We start from the raw sequence: 21,662 nt of genomic DNA on the forward strand, positions 1-21,662 counted from the left end.
TGGCGTTACGAGGCGAAAAGAATATCACAGCAAGAATGCAATCTCTACCGTTCATCGCACATAGCTGCGCAGTGCAGCCTGTTATATCTGCCATTGGAAAGTTATCTTCGCCCATGCTCCTAGTATTGAAAGAGCTTCATGGTCTGTTTGAGCCACGGATTGAAGAAACAATATGCTGCCCACAAAACTTATACATTTGTACATTTTCATACGTTAAAGCCACAAAAGAGATCATTAAGACGGGGGTTCCAATGGTGAACCAAGTTGAATGAACAAGTGGTACTATTATCCGACTCGTGCACGAGTTTTGATCGAGCTGACTTGGCAATAGTGCCACTGGACAGTAGTGCAGAAACACATATTTTCAGTTAGTGTCTCTTCCTGTCCTTACTTTCCTTTTCGCTCATCTTCGTAGCATTGTAAGAAAATTGTGCAGTGATTGGGCTATTTCCGAATGTTTTGCTTTCTTCGCACAGGTGCATTCTACCTCCTTACCTTGCGTTGACTATGGGTAGTGTATCATACATTAAATGCTTACCAATATATGTTATTTCTCGCTCTATTTTACATTATTTCATTTTGTTCCTATTTCATCCTTTCAATGCCCTTGTTCGCCGATATAAAATACGCATCACTTCTTGGGTATCTCTATATCTGTTCAATCTTATCAAAATTGGCATAACGGTATTACAGAGGGGTACACTTAGTGATGGGTAAATTCCCGGGAATATATTTTTCGGGAATATTCCCGCGAAGATTCCCAAAATGGGAATTTATGTACAATCAGATAGAAAATTGCATTCTATTACTACATTATAATTTCAAAGTTGAATTAATTTTTATATCACAGCATATTATCACTATTGTCCACAGAGGATTCTTTAAAATGTATATACTCTGAATGGTACTATGTTACTTTATTAACACTTTATTATATTTAGAGAATACGCATAAATGTATATTTATTTACAATATGTTTTATCAATTAAATATGTGTGAAAATATTATATAGTAAGACCTAATACTGTTAAACCACTAAACAGTTTAAATTTATATGTGGATGGATTTGCTCAACTTGACTCTATTACTGGTATTATAAAGACATTACATTTATAAATGTTATAAACCAGTTAGATTGGGTAAATGCTAGAAGATACATGTCTCACCAATTTATCAACATTTGCGCTTACAGATTTATGTTCAGAAAATTTTCAAGATACTTACTTATCTTTATATTTTAGCACGTAACCTTTCCTTCTACCTATTTCTCGATATTCCATACATTAATTCATATGTAAATGAAGTCCGAGTACCTCTTCAGAAATTCGAGTCAGAGAGAGGAGACAGACCGACGTCTATTACTAATGGTGGTTCAGGGTTTATTAATAGTACTTCATCTCTATTTCTACATAATTCTAAATTACTTTACAAAATGGTTCCTTTTCATTATTTATAAATTAGTACTTTGCTAATTTTGGCTGTTCTTTAGCATTGGGGCCCAGCTTTAGCACCTACTTTTTTGCGATATTTTATTCCGATGCCGTTGTTTTATGGTTTCATACGTTAAATTACGTTACCAACATTATATTCAGACTGCATTGCAAAGCGATCGTTAGCGAATGAAGGCGGGTTAGAGCCCCACATGGCACCTTGTTTTCTGTCTTCGTTACCAACAATTCACTTTCTTTTCTCACAAAAATCACTTCCACGTACTTTTCCGTTTTGTATAAATCCCCTACTGCCCTAAAAAAATTCTGTTCGATACTTTTTTGACTACTAGAACATCACTAACAAATCATTTCTTCGGTAAATCATCCTGCTTTTTGCTAGTTTTCGCCCCCCAATGCAAAAAAAAAAAAAAAAAAAATACTTTTTAGTGCAAATGCAAATGGAACTTAAAGTCTCACATTATTAGTTATATAAAGTACTGTCAAATAATTTTAAATTTTTTAACCTCCAAATTCTTTACAACCTAGAAGTAAATCATAATATATTAAAATGAAGTAATTAGTCATATGGTTATAATTTGGAACATAAAGTAAAGAAATGGAAATAAATTCCTTCCCGGGAATTTATAGGCCAGGAAAAAAATCCGGGAATTTTCCCATTTTTTAAATTCCTTCCCACCGGGAATATTCCCACTGCTCATCACTAGGTACACTGCGTTGTTCGTAAGGAGTGTCCACAAAGTTGGCCTCATTAACATTTTAGTGTAATAACTCCAGAATCAAACGTAATTTGAATGTGAATTAGGCAGGAATAATGTTTGGTAGTTTCAAAATTTTTCCGAAGAATAAGACTACCTCCTTTAGGTAACGGAACACATGAGGAACATGTGAATACCGTAACTCAGAAAAAATATGATTAAAAAACTTTGTTTTCCCTATAAGATTTCTCATATCCTATACCAGTAAACCTGCAGTTTTAGAGGTTACCCATGTTAAACATATCGAAACGTGTTTATTTTGTGTGTGTGTGTGATGTATATCGGTTTACAGCTGAAAATATTTAGCAACATCTGAATAACAACATAGTTTTCCAAAAATTTTTGGTACTGCGTGAAACAATAACCACTAAATTGCATCCAATGAGTGATGCATGTCTCTACATTACATGTTAATTTTGTATGGTGTCTGTATTTTATTACTAAGAATACTACGCAATTTGCCCATTTTATTCCATAAAGCGTAGAGCACTTGCCCACAAGTTTGCACTAAATATTTTATGTATCAAATTTCACCACCCTGCCATAATCCCTTTTAAGATACCGTCTTTTAGTGTACAATTTAAACCCGTACCATTACTCTTAGGAACTACATTGCAATGAACGTTAAAAAAATAAAAAAGAAATTATCCGTTTTAGTAAAAGTGCTGCCTCCAGTCTAAAATTTAATTTCAAGCGATTCACCAGTTTTTTGAGCTAATGATACAAGACCCAAATTTCAACTTCATGTATTGGAAAATAACGTGCTCATCGCCACTTTTGTCTTTCTAAATACTACTTCCCAAAAATTAGTTGCTCAGAGAACTTTCATTATAAATTATAAGGTTATGTGCTAAGGTATCTGTCTCTAACAAAAGAGACTAATGAGATAATTGTACTATTTTTGACTTACATTCTTGATACTTCTCGTCTCTTTATGATACCCATTTCAGTGATAGTAAAATAACAAAAACCTAGTTGAAAGTAGAAACTCAGCCTTTTACAAATAATTTTTCATAGTTTTTCATACTTTCCATTTACAGTTGAACCTTGTTTACTTTTAACGTATAAGGTATAACAATTTATTTTTTTTTTTCCAAAATACAGAGTTGAGAAACATTCTGAAAAGAGATTTATTAGAAAATCATACTTAGCAAAACATATGTTAATGCATACAGGTGCAAATCCTCATAAATGCCAAGAATGTGGAAAGGGATTTAGATCTAGTTCAAATTTGGCAAGACATCTGTTAATACATACAGACGAAAAACCTCACACGTGTTTAGAGTGTGGAAAGCGATTTAGCGAAAAGTCAAATTTACGAAGACACATGATATTACATACTCTTAAAGGAAACCACACTTGCCAAGAGTGTGGAAAATTATTTGCTGATAAGTCAAAATTGGCTACGCACATATTAATACATACTGGTGTAAAACCTTTTATATGCGAAAATTGTGGAAAGGGATTTAGCGTAAAGTCAGTTTTGGTAACACACATGTTAATTCATACAGGTGAGAGGCCTCACAGGTGCGGAGAGTGTGGAAAACGATTTAGAACTAAGTCAGATTTGGCAAAGCATACATTAATTCATACGGGTGAAAAACCTTATACGTGCCATCACTGTGAAAAAGAATTTAATCATAAGTCTCTCTTGGTAAATCACATATTTATACATACAGATGAATAACCTCACACATGTCTACAGTGTGGTCGAGGATTTATTAGAAAGTCATATTTGGCAACTCACATCTTAAGAAATATTTGTGGTAAACCTTATATGTGTCAAGACTGTGGAAAGGTATTCAAGAAAATGCCAGCTTTGGGAATACACAAGTTAATACCTACGGGTTGAAGGTCTTACATGTGTGACGGTTGCGGACAGGAACTCGGTGTTAAATCAGCTTTGGCAACACATATATTAAAACATATTCGTTAAAGAACACACACATGCCAAGCGTGTAAATAGGATCTTAATAAAGCGTCAAATTTCGGAACGTATTTGTTAACACTAACAGATGGATACCTGACACATGGTAAAAGTCTAGAAAATAAATTTAGCTTAAGGTCAAAATTACCAACTTATGTGTCAACAACAAACATGAAACAGATCAGACATGCCAGTGATGTAAAGCGCAATTTTAGCAAAAGCATAAGATAGGTGGACCACAAATTTGTTGCGAGAGAAGTATGGAAATGCTCGCTTATGTTACTAACTTTGTTCTGCGTATGATATTCCTAGAGTTAAGAACATTATAACAGCAAAGACGCGAGTAAAAATTTAGTTGAATTTCAAATATTGCAAAACAAGAGGTAAGACACACTCGCGAAAACATCATAAGCATCAGGATTCTTAGAAAAGAGTTGCTATAATATAAAATTTCAGTGTTGACTATAAACGATAAACTTCTGTCTTTCTCAACCCATATTATTAAGGATCTAAGTTTTTTTTTTTTTTTTGCTGTGTATTATAATTCGCAATTTTGTTCCACTATCTAGTATCCAAATGATACAATGGACGCGAAATTTTATCTCGGAATGTTGTAACTAACGCAAAATCTTATTTCCAAGCCACGTCGATTTGTAAGCAATACGAAACGTTATATTATTTAGATAGAAATTATTAATTCCACTAAGTTATTTTTAAAATTATGTTTACAGAGTTTTCAAGTCTATTACAATTATACAAGTACCGTACTTATACAGATTTTTTATTTAATTTCCCGCGCATTTTTGCTAATAAGATATAAAAAGTTTCAGGATACGTATACTTTTTCAAGTGGCAGGCATATACAGATGGTGATGCGAAAAATGGAAACACCTGTAGTTGGCAACACGTCAGATGTATGGGTTGGCAGTAGTGTCGTGGCGCCCGCAGCGTCGGACCGCTGGTGGTGGTGTGTCAGGTCGGTCTCCATACTACGTCAGGCGCAGTGTGCCGTGGCTGCAGCAAACGGAGGTAGTGTAAACTGGGAGAACTCTCAGATTTTCAAAGAGGGCAAATTGTTGGTGCGCGGTTATGTGGAGTGAGTGTGACGGCAGTGGCTACTGTGTTAGGTGTGTCGCGTGGGACAGTGTCGAAGGTGATGACGGCCTACACAACACACGGGAAAACCACATCGGGGAAGCGGAACAGGGAGCGGAAGAAAATCATGACTGACAGGTCACGCCGGGTATTAAAGCGCATTGTCACGCAGAACCGTCGTGCCCCTGCAAAGCAAGTGACGGAGGAACTCAATCACCACCTCCCCCACCCTTCTTCGACAATGACAGTCCGCCGCGAATAACATGACATGAACTTACAAGGTCGTGTTGCACGGGCCAAACCGCTCATCAGGGACCATAACGATTTCGCACGCCGCAAATGGAGCCGCGACCATGCAACTTGGACCGTTGAGGACTGGAAACGTGTGATATGGTGGGATGAGTCATCCTTCACCCTATTCCCAACAACGGGCCGTGTTTATGTGTGGAGAACGCCCAAAGAAGCTTATGATCTGGAGTGATGCTGTGGGCCCCCATATCATGGTTTTCATTGAGTCCTGTGGTCACACTTAGCGGACGAATCACTGCCAACGATTATGTCGCAATTTTAGGAGACCACTTGCATCCTATGGTCCGGATGTTGTTCCCGGACAATGACGCCATCTTCCAGGATGATAATGCACCCATTCACACAGCTGGCGTTGTTGCAGCGTGGTTTGAGGAACTTCGGGATGAAGTTCAACACCTCCCCTGGCCTGCCCAATCCCCAGATCTCAACATAATTGAACATCTGTGGCCCGTCTTGGAAACACGACTCCGGCGACGATTTCCACTTCCATCCTCTCTCACAGAACTGGCAGATGCCCTGCACTAGGAATGGTGTAAAATTCCACTTGGTACCATTCACGACCTCTATGCCTCCATCCCACGTCGCATCAAGGCTGTTCTGAGGGCGAAAGGTGGCCCGACACCATATTAATCTGATTAGTTGCAATTTCGTTCAGGTGTTTCCATTTCTCTGATCACCGACTGTATATGGTCATTACTATTCTGTCTTTTGACTGGGTTGAAAGAGTAAAACCTTGGGAATACGTTACTGAACGTACCACAGTAAGAACTGAGACACGTATTTGACACAGAAAAGGTTTGAGAATAAAATTTAAGAAAAAATACCACTTCTTACAATGGAACTCATCGTAAATTAATGCGTTGAACCATAAAATAAACTAAATTACTTGTATTGTTTTCTTTAAAAAAAAACTATCGTTTCCTAATTCAGTTATTGTAATATTTAGAAACGGATAAGTAATATTTTCTTGAATTTCAAAACTCCTTAACGTTTTTATTGCGTAGTCTGAATAATTTCTCAACGTCTTCTGGTTTGTTGAATTACATTTTAGAGATTTTTACGGCTTTGAGAATATATGACACGTGGACCCACAGCTTTGCATAGTATAAAATCAACATGACTACTCTGATCATATTACTACTAGTGAGCACACTTCAATCTTTTTTATAGCTTTCTGTCAGTGTTGGAATTACATTCGCAAATATGTAATGAAATTAGCAGTTTTTATCTGCTCGTTTGAAAGCATACGATTTGATATATTTTTTCATTGAACATCAGCGATCAACCATATAAATAAAAGAACCGGAAATAAATGAATAATAAAAACTGCATGTGCTACACGAGATTGATATTATGTAGATAATTTGCTAGTAATTTGGTTTGATTCTTTGTTAGGCCGCCAAGCTAATTTCCATTCATTTCTATAAAAAGTTTTTTTTTAATATATTGACTCTGTGTATTGTCAATTATCCTAGGATCTTTATGGATCCTCTACTACTTCGTTTTGCTTTTGATATATCAAGATATGGAAATAATTTGCTTCGATTCTGTGGTTTACCACACATAGTATTTCCCACTCATTTCCTTAAAAAAGTTTTTTTTATATATATATATATATTGACTGCGTTTATGGCCTGTTCTCGTAGGATCTCTATTTATCCCGTTTGAAAGATGATTGTATGTAGATAATTCGTTAGTAGTTTAGTTCAATTCTGTGGGAAGCCACTGATGGTAATTTCCATTCATTTGCATAAAACTTTTATATATATATATATATATATATATATATATATATATATATATATATATTGACTTTGTTTATTGTCCGTTTTCCTTAGGTACTTTTAATCCTCCACTTGTCGGATTTACTATGTAAAGAACATTATTGGTTTATAATTTGCTTGTAATTTGGTTTGATTCTGTGGGGTTCACTGATAGTATTTTCGACCCATTTGCATAAAAAAGGTAACTTTATATATATATATTGACTAGGTTTAGTGTCCGTTTTCGTAACATCTTTACAGATCCTTCACTTGTCCGTTTTACGCTTGAAAGACGATAGGATATAAATAATTTTCTAGTAATCTGGTTCGACTCTGTAGGTGTCTATTGACAGTGTTTTGGATTTATTCACATAAAAAAGTTATTTTCTAATATATTGACTCCGTTTATTGTCCGTTTTCGTAAGATCTTAACGAAACCTCCACTCTTCCGTTTCGTTTTTAAAACAAGGTAGTATGTATTTAATTTGCTAGTAATTCCGTCAGCTTCTATGTAAGGCCAGTGGTGGTAATTTCATTTCATTTGCATAAAAAGGTTTTTTTTATATATTGACTCCGTTTTTTGTCCGTTTTGGTAGAGCCTTTACCGTTCCTCCACCTGTTCGTTTAACGTCTCAAAGATGATAGTATGTAGATAATTTGCTAGTAATTTGGTTCGATTCTGTGCTGCGCTACTGATAATTATTAAAATTATTTTGCATAGGTAAGTCATTTTCTTATATGTTGACTCCCTTTATTTTCCATTTTCGCAGGATCTTTACGGATCCTCCACTTACACTTCTCACGTTTGAAAGATGATAGTATTTAAATAATATGCTAATAATTTGGTTTGGTTCTGTGGGAGCCGTTGGTAGTAATGTCGATTCGTTTGCATAAAAAAGTTATTTTTTTAATATATTTACTCCGTTTATTCTCCGTTTTCGTAGGATCTTCATGGATCCTCGACTTGTCCGTCTTACGTTTCAAAGGCGATAGCATGTAGATAATATGCTAGTTGCTTGGTTTGATTCTGTGTTGGGCCACTGATGGCAATTTCCATTCAATTAGTTTCTTATATATTGACTCCGTTTATTGACCTTTTTCGTAGGATGTTTACGGATCCTCAACTGTTCGTTTTACGCTTCAAAGATGATATTTTGTAGATAATTACCTAGTAATTTCGTTCGATTCTGTTTTGAGCCACTCATGGTAATTTCCAGTCATTGTCATAAATATTTTTTGATTGACTCCGTTTATTGTTCGTTTAAGCAGATTCTTTCCGGATTTTCCATTTTACGTTTGAAAGATGTTAGGATATATATAAATCGCTAGTAATTTGGTTTGATTCTGTGGTGGGCATTCGTAGTAATGTCGATTCATTTGCTTAAAAAAGTTATTTTTTAATATATTGACTCCGTTTATTCTCCGTTTTCGTGAGACGTTTAGGGATCCTCAACTTATCCGTTTTACGTTTGAAAGACGATAGTATAAAAATTAGCTAGTAGTTTAGTTTGATTTTGTGTTAGGCCACTGATGGTAATTTCCATTCACTTCCATAAAAAAAAGTTATTTTGTTATATTTTGACTCCGTTCATTGTCCTTATTCGTAGGATCTTTACGGATCCCCCACTAGTCCGTTTTCCTTTTGAAAGATAAAGGTATGTAGATAATTTGCTTCAATTCTGTGGTGGACCACTGATAGTAATTTCGACTCCTTGGTATAAAAAAGTTATTGTCTTATATATTGACTCTGTTTATTGTCTCTTTTCGTAGGGTGTTTTTGGATTCTCCACTTGTCCGTTTTCCGTTTGAAAGACGATTGTATGTAGATAATATTCTAGTAGTTTGGTTCGATTCTGTGGTGAGACACTGGTGGTAATTTCCATTCATTTGCAAAAAAAGTTATTTTTTTAATATTGATTCCTTTTATTGTCCCTTTTCGTGGGATCTTTATGGATCCCCCAATAGTCCGTTTTGCTTTTGAAAGATCATGGTAGTAGATAATTTGCTTCAATTCTGTGGTGGACGACTGATAGTAATTTCGACTCCTTGGCATAAAAAAGGTATTTTCTTATATATTGACTCTGTTTATTGTCTTTTCGTAGGATGTTTTCGGATCCCCCACTCGTCCGTTTTACGTTTGATAGATAATAGTATTTAGATATTTTGCTGGTATTTTGGTTCGATTCTGTGTTGGACCACTGTTAGTAATTTCCATTAATTTGCATAAAAAGAAGTTATATTTTATTATATTTATTCTGTTTATTGTCTCTTTTCACAGGATGTTTACGAATCCTCTACTTGTCCGTTTTCCGTTTGAAAAACGATTGTGTGTAGATAAGTTGCCAATAATTTGGTTCGATTATGTGTTGAGCCACTTGTGGTAATTTCCATTCATTTGCATAAAAGTTTTTTGTATATATTGATTCCGTTTATTGCCCGTTTTCGAAGGATATTTACCTGTCCTCCACTTGTTCGTTTTCCTTTTGAAAGATGATGGTAGTAGATAATTTTTTAGTAATTTGGTTCGATTCTGTGTTGGGCCACTGATGGTAATTTCCATTCATTTGCAAAAAAGAAGTTATTTTTTATATATATTAGCTTCATTTATTGTCCGTTTTCGTACGATCTTTACATATCCTTCTCTTGTACGCTTTACGTTTGAAAGACGACAGTATGTAGATAATTTGCTAGTAATTTGGTTTGATTTTGCGTGGGGCACTGATGGTAATTCGTATTGTTTTATGTAGAATAGATTTTTTATTCACTATTAAATATCTATGTTTGTTGTCAGTTTTCTTGGAGTCTTTAAGGCATATTCAGTTTTTCGTTTTACGCGTCAAAGATAATTATATGCAGATTATTTGTAGTCAATTTGGTTCGATTCTGTATTAAGGTAACCCAGTTATGTGTTTCCGTACCTAATTTAACGAACAAATTTTTTTGTATCACTGGCTACCCTGCTTTTGTAATTTTTTGGAGCTGGCGGAAGTCTGCCAAAATCACCGCGGTTAAAATAGTTTGCTGCGAAAAGGTTTTCTTTTAGTAACACGCATTTGGGGAGTTATTGGGGGGCATGACGGACATTGGCCCCCAAATTTTTGGTAAAAAAAATAAAAATGCGAAATATAAGAATGATACCTACCAAGATCTCCGAGACAACCAAAAGGTCTTTCTCCCAGCAGACAATTTCTAGCTCCGCCGCCTATGATAATACGACACTCTTGTTTACTTCGTACGTTATTTGTCTTTTCAGAAAGAAATTCGGTCTTGCAATCAAAAGAGAGCTTCATAACTAAATAATATATTATGTGAGAAATACTAAAAGTAGCAACTGTTCCACTGAACACTATCTCAAGGTTCCAGCCTCCGCCAAGTGAACTTTGTGGTGGACAAACACCGTGCTCGTGGGTTTTCTCGGGGTTCTCCCGTTTCCTCCCACTTTCTTCATTCCACCATTTCACTCATCTCTCATTATCACCGTCTCCTTTAGCCTAACCGGCATAACCGTGGGACGTAAAACTCAAAGATTTCATTTCATTTTTACTATCTCAACGTTAGCAGTAAATCATGCATTAGCAAACCTGTACAATACGAAGGAAACAGCAGTCATTCATCTCACACCTAACATAATCCATTATGCTTTATCAGTGCCGGATTTCACCATTGATAAGTAATATGTAATGCCCATTACGCATCACCATTCAACGTACGAAATTATATTTCATCTTAAGTTAATCTGGTTAGTAGCCAGTATTTTTGCGTCATTCAATTTACTCAATTCCACTATTTAATTCACAAAATCGAATTGTTCACCAACAACATCTATTGTTTATCGGACACACACACTGCAGCCTGTATAAACTAGTTCTGGAATGATCCCATTTGTGAAGTAAAATACATCACTTTGGCTTTATCGTATGCAGTACTACCAAACCTTTTAACCATATGCGTGTGTGCATGGAGGAATGAGGGGGCGAACGCCCCACCTAATGTTTTGGCATTTCTTTTTATTCGATTTTTTAAAATTTTCTGAGCCATTAAGGGTTATATTTCACTAAAACGGCCCTGAAAGACGTCTGTGATCAACGCTCTAAAAAGTTACATTTTGAACTTTGTAATACTCGACCAAAATTTCCAAATTTAAATATTTCAGTCTTTCTTCCGTTTGTTTCCTTCCAGCAATATATTAACACACACACACCTAACACAGTATCTGTAGGCGCCGACTTTAAAAGGGGGCAAAGCTTTCCTTTTCCCTCTCTCTAATCTAAAAGCAAAAAGATTTTGCTCTTATAATTTGAATGTAGAGTAAATTTCCTTTATCTCTTCTTCTTCAGTGTACACAGAGATTGTTTCCAAAATGTGTAAAGGGAATGTCGTAGGCTTTATCTATCTTCAGGATTGAAAATTCCGCAATTTGAGAACTTGAAATGCAAAAATGTGTCATTATAGGCAGCTTCCGACTGACAGCTTTCAATGAAACAAGGTATGACAACTATTTTTATCCTTCTCAACACAATACACTGCTGCTCCCTGTTGAGAAGAATCTCATAAATCTTTAAAACTTTCTGGTTGAAAGAAATTTCACCTTTCGGCATCTTCATCGCACATAGAGTACCCATGTTCAAAATGGGTCACGGATGACTAAAATCATACAGATATCGGCCTTTTTTTGTCACAGTTTCCCCTAATTATTGTTTGATTCCGTGACATTGAAACTAAGAACAAATATACCGTGTTTTCCTGGAATTTCTTAACTGGGCAACAGCACTTTTTTCACATTTCTAACTGGGTAGGTGCCTCATTTATCCTACTCATTACCAGTGCAACTGTTCGTGCAGTTTGTATGAGAGAAGAGTATGTAAAACGGAAGTATATATATCCCTCTTGAGTGTCAGGTTATAAGTCAAGTGTACACGATTGGGACAATGTGACTATGTCAACGTTGTCAACGACTATTGTGACTATACCATATATTTGCCAACAAATAATAATAATAATAAGAAGAAGAAGAAGAAGAAGAAGGGGCCGTTCAATATTTCGTAATCGTAATTTTGGCTATTTCAGACCCCTCTCCTCCTTGTAATCAAAAGTAACCAATCATCAGACCACTGTCTCTAATATTACGTAATCAAAAGATACAAATTACATTCTCAAAATATATTTTTGTGATTAAGTTACACTAAACTGTTCTAAAATATAGGTACAGGGTGCGGCAGGGCTCATAGCGTAATTTGACTTGCATAGTACAATGACGTACTGCATGAATGCGCGCCAGCTCGTGCCGCATTCGTGTACTAATGAGCTGCCATTTCGAGTGAGAGTGATATAGAGCGGTGGAGTGCACAGCATCGTGTCTTTGCTGTTGAAAGTTATTTCAATAATAATGACCCTCCAGCGTCTATTTCGGCAACATTCCAAGTTGGGACGTCATGGGAAGGTTCCAGATGGACGGACCATTGTGAGGTAGGTACGTGCATTTCGAACAACTGGTTCTGTTGCAAATGGCAAACCGGGAAGAAGTGCAAGAACTGTGCGGACATTAGAAGCCGTGGAAAATGTGCGGGCTGCAATATTGCGTAGCCCAAAAATATCTGCTCGTCGTCATTCGCAAACTGTGTATATGTCCGATCGCTCAGTCAGGAGAATATTGCACGAAGATCTCCATTTTCACCCATATAAGCTGCAGATTGTTCAGGAAATTAGGTCTCACGATTGGGTTTCACGAGAAACATCCTACTTAACCATGCGTGATCTACTTCGCCAAAATCCACGAATGATTTACACCATCCCGATATCAGATGAAGTTCATGTCGATTTGTGGTTCACTGAATAAAAGAATGTGTGTTATGGGAGTGATGTAAATTTCCCAACAACAGGTAGTCCGTTCTGTAGTTATGAAATACATAGAGTATCATTTGCAAAAATGCGTCCGTCGTTGTAATTAAAGATTGAAATGTTTCAGTTGTTAGTGCATCAGCTATAGGAATAATCTGTCGCTAGGTTTTTAACCAAATGGATAGAGTACGAAAAAAATCAACAGATGAGGAGTCTATTCCTCTTACAGGTTAGCTGTTTAGGTCATTGAATCGTTTCCCCCCACCCCAAAACGCTTTGAACATTCACTATTTTTCAACATTTACAGAAAATAAGCAAAAAAGTACACGCTTCCCCATACTCAGAAAATAACTTAGGATAATGTACAGCAATAGCTCTTAAAGCGGCTTTATTCTTTTCATTTATTATATCTAAAGCGCACATTATTATATCTAAAACACGCATTTATTTATACAGGGTATCGTGTTGCTATGATATTCCGCGACACAATTTGTCACCACCAGGAATGTCATGAATGGCCGTGAAACTTCCAGAGATGGTTATACACATAATTGCTTTCGTTCAACTTATTGGTATGAATGAATAATCAGTTAAAATTAATGAATGGACAGTAGCCTACGGTATTCTACCGATATTCTTTGAATTACTAACTCTGGTTTGATGTTTTTAAACACTGTTAGCAGTAACTTCTTGTATCGAAAAAAACAATATTGGTAAGGTGGACTAGCATAATATGACCATGCCATAGAGGAACGCAAGCAAATATCTACACCAAAATTTTCATTTCTGTGTCGTTTTTAGCTATTGAAATGTTAAAAGAACAATCACTTGCATTTAATCATGCACATTACGTTAGCTTAGGCCGCGCCTCCATTACTTCCAAATGCGATTGCGAATTTCCCAGCACGTGTAAGTAAATTGGAGTGCATTGACTAGTTTCGACCTGCCAATTGCGAAAACTGACGAAAAGATGCGAATGCGAACGATCCCAACATGCTGGGATTGTTCGTCCGAATTCGTGAGAATGGAGAGTCGTGTGCAGAGGAATTGAGCACTACATGAAAGAAGAAACTTTGTTTTGGTGACAGCAGACGTCGTTCTGAGGTTCGGAGTCAAAGAAATAAATCAAAATAAAGATGGAAATAGATGTTGATGCTTTAATAAATCGTGTTTCTGATTAAGTTCCATTGTGGAACCAAGCTCATCCAGATTACACAAACGACAGACACGTCGTGAATAAATTATGAGCAGACGTAAGACAGGAACTTTGAGTGGAAGATATGTGTATTTTCTTTTGTTTTGTATTTAAAATATGAAGATTTAATTAATACACGTATCGCAACATTTTATGCAATTTATATTCCGTTTTTGTTCCTCAAATAACGATTTTACGAATACATGAAACTATTGACAAAATTGTATGAAATAGCAAAAATGGGTATCGTTACTCATGGAGAAAATTTCTTAGAAAGTAGGTTGATTCTCTAAGTAGTGGCGGTTACCACGGAAGCATAATAATGACGAGAGCGACATTCACTTAATTTTGCACACAACGGAAATTAATAGATATTAATGCTATTTAGGCTCTCAAGACTTTAAGGTACGGATTTTCAGGCAAAAATATTTCACATTGAAGCTTTAAAAGAGAAATTGCAACTTGATTCGCATTCGTAAAACTTCGGATCTACTAGAGGCACATGAATTCGCATTAGCATTCGGAAACAATGTAGGCGCGCCAGTGTACGTTACCTTACGTGTAACATATTCGTCAGACTGCTACGAGAGCAGCTTGAAACCCTTCCTAACGAAGCAGAGCTTTATGTAAGGTTATTGTCGTTTACATAGACATAAATGCGTGTAACGTAAAGTAAGGCGAAATCGAAGTAGGTAAGAACGAAAGTCGAAATAGATTAGGCAAAATGGATTGAGCTTTTTCGTAGGTTTGGTAATGCAAGGATAAAATAGAATGCAAATGCAGTTAATTTCGAAAGTCGGCAGTATGAATTAAGTATATATATATTTTCTAGGTTTGATAGTGGAGGGGAGTAACTAAAGTTAAACCACGTTTAAAATCAGTAAATCCTATCTGGGAGTGAATACACATGGAAAAGTAAGTACGTTATCGTGGAGCTATTTACCAAGGCGAAAGGCGGCTGAATACAAGCAAGGAACGAAATGCCAGTAAGTGTACGTTAAGCTTTGAAAAATGGCCGTCTGCAATGATCGCAACGCCAATTGTGTGTAACTTAAAGGTAGGAAAAAACTAGCCCTGCGGGACTTCTAATCCCCTTCGCTCCCTCAGCTACGTTTCGTAACAGTAGTGGCCAAAATCTAGTGAAAAGATCCGTCCATAAATATAAATTTAGTAGAGTTGTCTCCTAAAGTAATAGCCCCTAATCTAACCCACCATAACCTTACTTTATATAATCTAATAATAAGAAAAAAAGCGAATTATAAAATTATATCATAACCTCAATTAACCTAATACAAACTAACCTAGCCTCCCCTAATTTACTAAATGAACCTAAACTAACCCAGATCTTAACATAAGTTAATGCAATATTGTAAACTCTATTCAACTTTAATATGTAAAGTGAAATTAGGAAAATTATAACAATTTCTTAGAAAATAACCTCACCACCTACAGCTACTTGAAGGCCAAATTTTCCAGGCACCACGTACGGTTTGATCCATTCTAGATTTCAAAACTATTTCTGTAGATTTTTCCATTCCCCTGTTATTCCCTTATGGCCTTTTTCTCGTTGAGTAGGTCAACGTTTTAAAGGTCTTCAAACTTTGAATTTACTCCCTTGTACTCGTACAACAAATAAAGCCACTTATACTATAGTGACTACTTTTACGCTTAACTAGGCGAACACTTCAATAGTATCAAAAACTCTAATCATTTTTAAATTCCAAACAATAATTCTTACCATTAAAATTCAGAAATTCCCTGCCGCACTTCTTTCCTGTAAAATTGACGGATTTTGCTATATTCTGGACCTACTCAACGAGACCTATTCCCCTTTTATATTCATCTCAATGACCAAAATTTCATTATTCTTTACGGTCTCACTTGCACAATAAAGCAACGTTTTTACTTCGAAGTATCGTATATATCAAAGTGATTTTCTGTAAGCACTGCTTAATGAAAACTCGTTTCAAATCATCACCAAAACAGGATTATAAAATAATAATCAAGTTATAAGACTATTTTTGAGAGAAGTTTCCGTAAGATTCATCTAGGAATTCGAGTTTAAGAAGAGCAGTAGTAGTCTGCTTAAATACCAGACCTTCCAATATACTATCAAAAGTACAAGAAGTAACTAATTATTGTATAGAATTTTCGTATTACACAATTTTATCTAAACTCCAAATAACACTATGTAGAATTCGCGATTTGTACGAAATTTAAGATTACTTAAGTATTAAATACAGTACCAAATAGTCGTCTATAAAATCTTATTAATATCAAATAAATACACATGTGAACACAGGCGAAACCCCAATCGTTGTCTGGTATGAACTTAACGGCCTACAAAAAACATGTTAAATTACAATTTGAAACTTACTTTATCCTCAAGTTCTTCAAGAATGTTTCCTATTTTTGCTGTCAAAAATTGAAAATGTTTGTAATATAATTAACTTGAACAGAATTCCACGCTTGCGCAGTTCCATTAGCTCACACAAGACTATCAGTTGATCGGACTAAGATTCTGACGTCATCTTTCTGAAACGTAGCCTGTCTTTCACGCCAGCCTCGATGTTTGCGACTCAGTGCGAAGGATTTGTAATCTAGGTGACATCGTAGTTGTTTGAATCCGTATACGAACAATTCCATACATGCGTCAGTTCGACAGCTAATTCTGTATGTGGTTTGGAGTTAGATATGCATTATGTGCTTTCAACTTGTTTCATAGTGCCATGTAAAGATATTAAAACAATGTAAGGAACTATCTCGACATGAAAAAGAAATATAGATTAGATGAAAATTATTTTTTTAGAAATGTACTTTTGTTTCCTTTTAAATTATACTAGACCAATATTTTTACAGTATATGCATATGATGAATATTTACGATCGCCCCCTCCCAGAAGAAGAAACTTTTTCATTTTATACATATAAATAAACCCCATCCCAGAGTTTGAAGCTTTTACAAGTATCTCTAAAAAGTAAAGGGTCCAAATGGATGAATAGAGTTGCGGGATGAGGCATAATGCACCTGATAGAGGATGTGAAAATATGTGTATGTGCTAAGTTATAGCGGCTGAGCGCCATAAGAAACGGAGGGGGAGGGGTCAAAGTTGATGGGAGTAGGGCTATGCTCTTATTTAAATACATGAAAAACTGTTGAATAATAAAAATAGTGAAAAATAGACAATGCAAACGGTAATAGTTTTACACATTGGCAAAAGAGGAATGGGCAGAGTAGATCACGAACCTCCGCCGCCATCTTGAAATTCGCCATTTTGAAATATGATATTTTTTAAAATGAAAAGATTGAGGGCTAGCTCGGGAGAGTAATGCTCCCGGAAGTAGAAACGAGAAAAACAGTTCTGATTGGTTGAAAAACAGTTCTGATTGGTTGGCGTTATCCACTTCTTGCCACGTTTTCTTAAAATAGAAATCAAACGCTTGCTGCTGTCGGCTTTCGTGGCCGAGTGGGTTAGCGCTATATGCTTGTAATAAAAGTCTCTTTTGGCGCGAGTTCAAACCCGGCCCGAGGAAAGTTTTTTTTTTTTTTTTTTACATTTTTATAACACTTATTAAATTAAAATAATATGAAAATAATGCTTAAAAAAGTGATTTATTTATTTTTGTGCAGATAAGTAGTTGTAGTACTTAGGGCCTATGCCCCTGTACTCCATGATATAGGGCTCGTTTTGTTCCCCTTGTACTTCATGATATAAATTTTGCGACCAACTTAAAACAACTGGCTAGGATAGCGCGTAAAACAGCTGGCTAGAGTAGCGCACGGAAAAACGTACTTCCGGGAGTATTACTCTCCCGAGCGGGTCGTAAAGATTGTCATGTGATATATCAATTAGGACCAGCATGGTCTCAAAATGTCAATTATGGACTTTATGTATAATTATCTGCACTTATTCGGAAGATTTAAGTTCATCTTTATTTACGAAAATATAGGGGAATGGTACTTGTGTATTGAAAGTTTAGATTTTCACGAAAACACGTGTACATTAGACATATCTACAAGCCAAGAAGAATAACAGTGAAATTTCATATCAAAGTAGTATATTATTACATTATTATTTCAGACATTACTTTCAATTTGCTTCGTATAGTGACGAAGAGAACTGTTCCGGTCTGGAAAAACCGCTTCCGCTTTGTTTTATTGTTTTTGTTTTTTCTTGCTCTTTTAGTGCAAAACAGTGTAAAGTTTATATAGCTAACTTTTCTTTAAATGACATTCTTACTAATATAAACCATAACACAATAAAAATCTGAAAGATTGGAATGCAATTATCACGTACTGTACGTAAACTATGTAGGTACTATATTTTTCACCACTTGCAATATTTTTCACTCAACTTTCTTTGTCCGCCTTCGTAAGTATTAGCAATTCTTTTGCCAATATGTAAAACTACCACCGTTTGCATTGCCTGCCTTTCACTATTTTTACGATTCAACAGTTTACTTGATGTATTTCAATAACATACCATAGCCCTTCTCCCACCAACTTTAACCCCCTCCCCCATCGTTCCTTATGACGCTCAGCCGCTATAACTTTCCACATACACATATTTTTAAATCCTCTATCAGGTGCACTATGTCTCATTCCGAAACTCGATTCATTCATTGGAACCCTTTAATTGTAAGTATCAGTATGACAATCCACCGCCCCCCAGATGTCGGTCATGGATACGCCCCTGCCACGAACACATGCTACAAACTAGCAAGCCTTTCCTGGTTTTTCTCGTAAGGTACGGAAAATCAAAAACGGGAAATTTTGGGGAAAAAATCAGAAAAATGGAAGACGGAGAATTTTACTGAAAACAAAATTTTCCAGACACTGCAAAACTGTTTCCGAAAACTATAGGGATGGACATCGTTTCTCAGATAGTCGGAATGGGTACATGGTAAATTTTCGGCAAAATATTTTAGGATATCTGAATAAATACGAAAAATTTTCCAATAATTGGAAAACGGAAAATCTTCTGGATAATTTAGAAACAGGAAAGTAATCGATAATCAGAAAATTTCTCGGAAAACGGAGTACCAGCAAAATTTTATTTTCAAAACCGAACAAAATTAGAAAATGGCCTTCCGTAAACTACGCACATAACTTTGATAACTATTTTTCAAATATATTATTCCCCTTCCTCTTATATACAGCATAGATATTTTTATACTAGGATTATACGTATCGAATAAATATCTGTAGAAGCCAATTGACATGTTTAGCAAAAGTTGATTTTAAACATACATTGTAGTATTCAGCAAAAGTTAAGAGATGCTAGTTGATTATATAGGAGATAATTTTCCAATTAACCAGCAACATATGCGGGAACCGTGTTACATCCACAGGACCGACACGGCGTAGGACCAACATGGCATACGACCGAAACGACATAGGATCCACACGGCACAGAACCCAAACAGCATAGGATCGACAGCAGAACCTTCATACGATCGAAATAATAAAAAATACATTATTTTATAATTATGCAATATTAAGTAACAATTATTTTCTTAAGGTTATACAGGAGAGAACCGTCATACAATCGAAACTGCATAGGAACGAAACGGCGTAAGATCGACACGGCATAGGACCGAAACAGCGTACGACCGACATTCTGTAGGGTGGTCAACACTTTCTGAATATATCAATATCGCATATCCGTCACCTTGAATTTGGGGATATAAAAAAATATAAGGATAAATAATTCTAAACGGTCTATTTTAATATATATATATATATATATATATATATATATATATATATATATATATAACGTGTATAAAAGTACTGTTCGTAATATATCCATGTCCCACACCTTTAATTTTTTGATATTAAAAAAATGACGCTAAATAACTCCAATAGTTGATTCGAGGTTTTCAATACCGAATAAATAATAGTATTTGTCTGATGTTTTTATAATGTAATTTTTTATGTATACTAAGTTGAAGTATGTACATGTAACTGCAATTTTAAAACTGTAGGATTAGAATTTGCGTTTGGAAATTTGGAATTTTTAAAGCGAAGCAATGCACGTATGTGAACTTGCCTCCTTTCAAATTTCGACTTGAAATCGGAAGCCAATCGTTTGTTTTTCGTTTGTTATTGAGTTTCTTGAATAAAAAAGTGGTATCTTTCTTAAAACGTAAAGAGGCTTTTACAAAATATAGTTGGTATATGGCCAAATTTACCCTTGTTCCTTCACTTAAAATTTTGATTGAAAATCAAAATCAAAGGTTTGATATGCGTATGCTATTAATTATTTTGAAAAATAATAGTCTGTTTCAAAAACATAAAGAGTCTTTTGAAGAGAAATGGGTGATGGAATTTCATATTGGCTCCACTTTAAAGTCTCGAATCAAAACCGAAGCTAAGCGTTTCTTATTGGATGTTTTTAAGAGCAAATCGCTTGTTTCAAAAAATTAGAAAAAGAGATTTACAAAATAAATTTAGAATGTGCTCAAATTCAATCTGATTCCTTTACTTACAAATTTCGATTCAAGACCAAAATCAGTCGTTTGATATGGATTTGTTGTTGCTTGTTTGGAAGAAAAAGTAATTTGATTCGAAAAACATAAGAATATATTTAAGAAATAATGTTGATGAAGGTGATTTGTTTCGGGGCGGGTTGCTTATTTTGAAGGAAAAATCACTTGTTTCAAAACAACCAGTAAAATATATCTATTTGCAGGATACATTTGGTGTCAACTTCATACTCTTTTTTCTGCTTTTAAATATCGATTCACTACACAAGATAATAACGTGTTTTCCTTTCTTATTGATTGGTTTGAAGAGAAAATAGTTTGTTTTGAAAATTATTAAGAGTCATTTACAAAATAAGGTTGGGTAGGCCAACTTTTTGGTGGTATTTCAAATTTCGATTCAAAAATCAAACAATCATTTATTTTTCGGTCGTTATTGATTGTTTTGAAGAAAAACTAAGAAGCAGTAAAGAAATTTTGATAGTAAATGTGGTCACCTTCACAGGGTCCCTGCACTTCAAATTTCGTTCAAAACATAAAACGGTTAAAATAATAAGAGAAACACAATCAGTACTCTACGCAAATGTCTAGGGGGTTCAGGGGCTTTAGGAACATAAGTTTATATAATATCAAGTGCTTATATATATAAACGTGCTAATATGATAAATGTGCTTACTTTTGCATAATACCTTGCTCAAGAGGGGTTTCAAAGTCCGAAATCCCTTTCCTTCAGTTATAAATCATTCGTTATCCAAATTGTACTTCTTGTACTGATTCAATTCTTAATTTCAAAGTTTAAAATTATATGTTATTGGAAAAGAGCACATATTTTATGACAGTACAA

The 21,662-nt window shown here is 35.3% G+C and overlaps 1 protein-coding gene across 2 annotated transcripts in view; it reads left to right on the top strand.

Annotated features, from left to right (window-relative positions):
• LOC145673522 (uncharacterized) overlaps positions 1-7,143 on the top strand; it is a 48,322-nt gene extending 41,179 nt beyond the window's left edge. For both annotated transcript variants that reach the window (XM_081743300.1, XM_081743299.1), the window contains exon 3: positions 3,311-7,143. In XM_081743300.1, coding sequence (XP_081599426.1) covers positions 3,311-3,893 — 583 coding nt within the window. In that variant the 3' untranslated portion in view covers positions 3,894-7,143. The remainder of the gene's footprint in view (positions 1-3,310) is intronic.
• Positions 7,144-21,662: the final 14,519 nt, after the last annotated feature.

Source organism: Thermobia domestica, chromosome 16, assembly GCF_964235325.1.
Source record: "Thermobia domestica chromosome 16, izTheDome1.hap1.1, whole genome shotgun sequence".
Classification (NCBI taxonomy): domain Eukaryota; kingdom Metazoa; phylum Arthropoda; class Insecta; order Zygentoma; family Lepismatidae; genus Thermobia; species Thermobia domestica.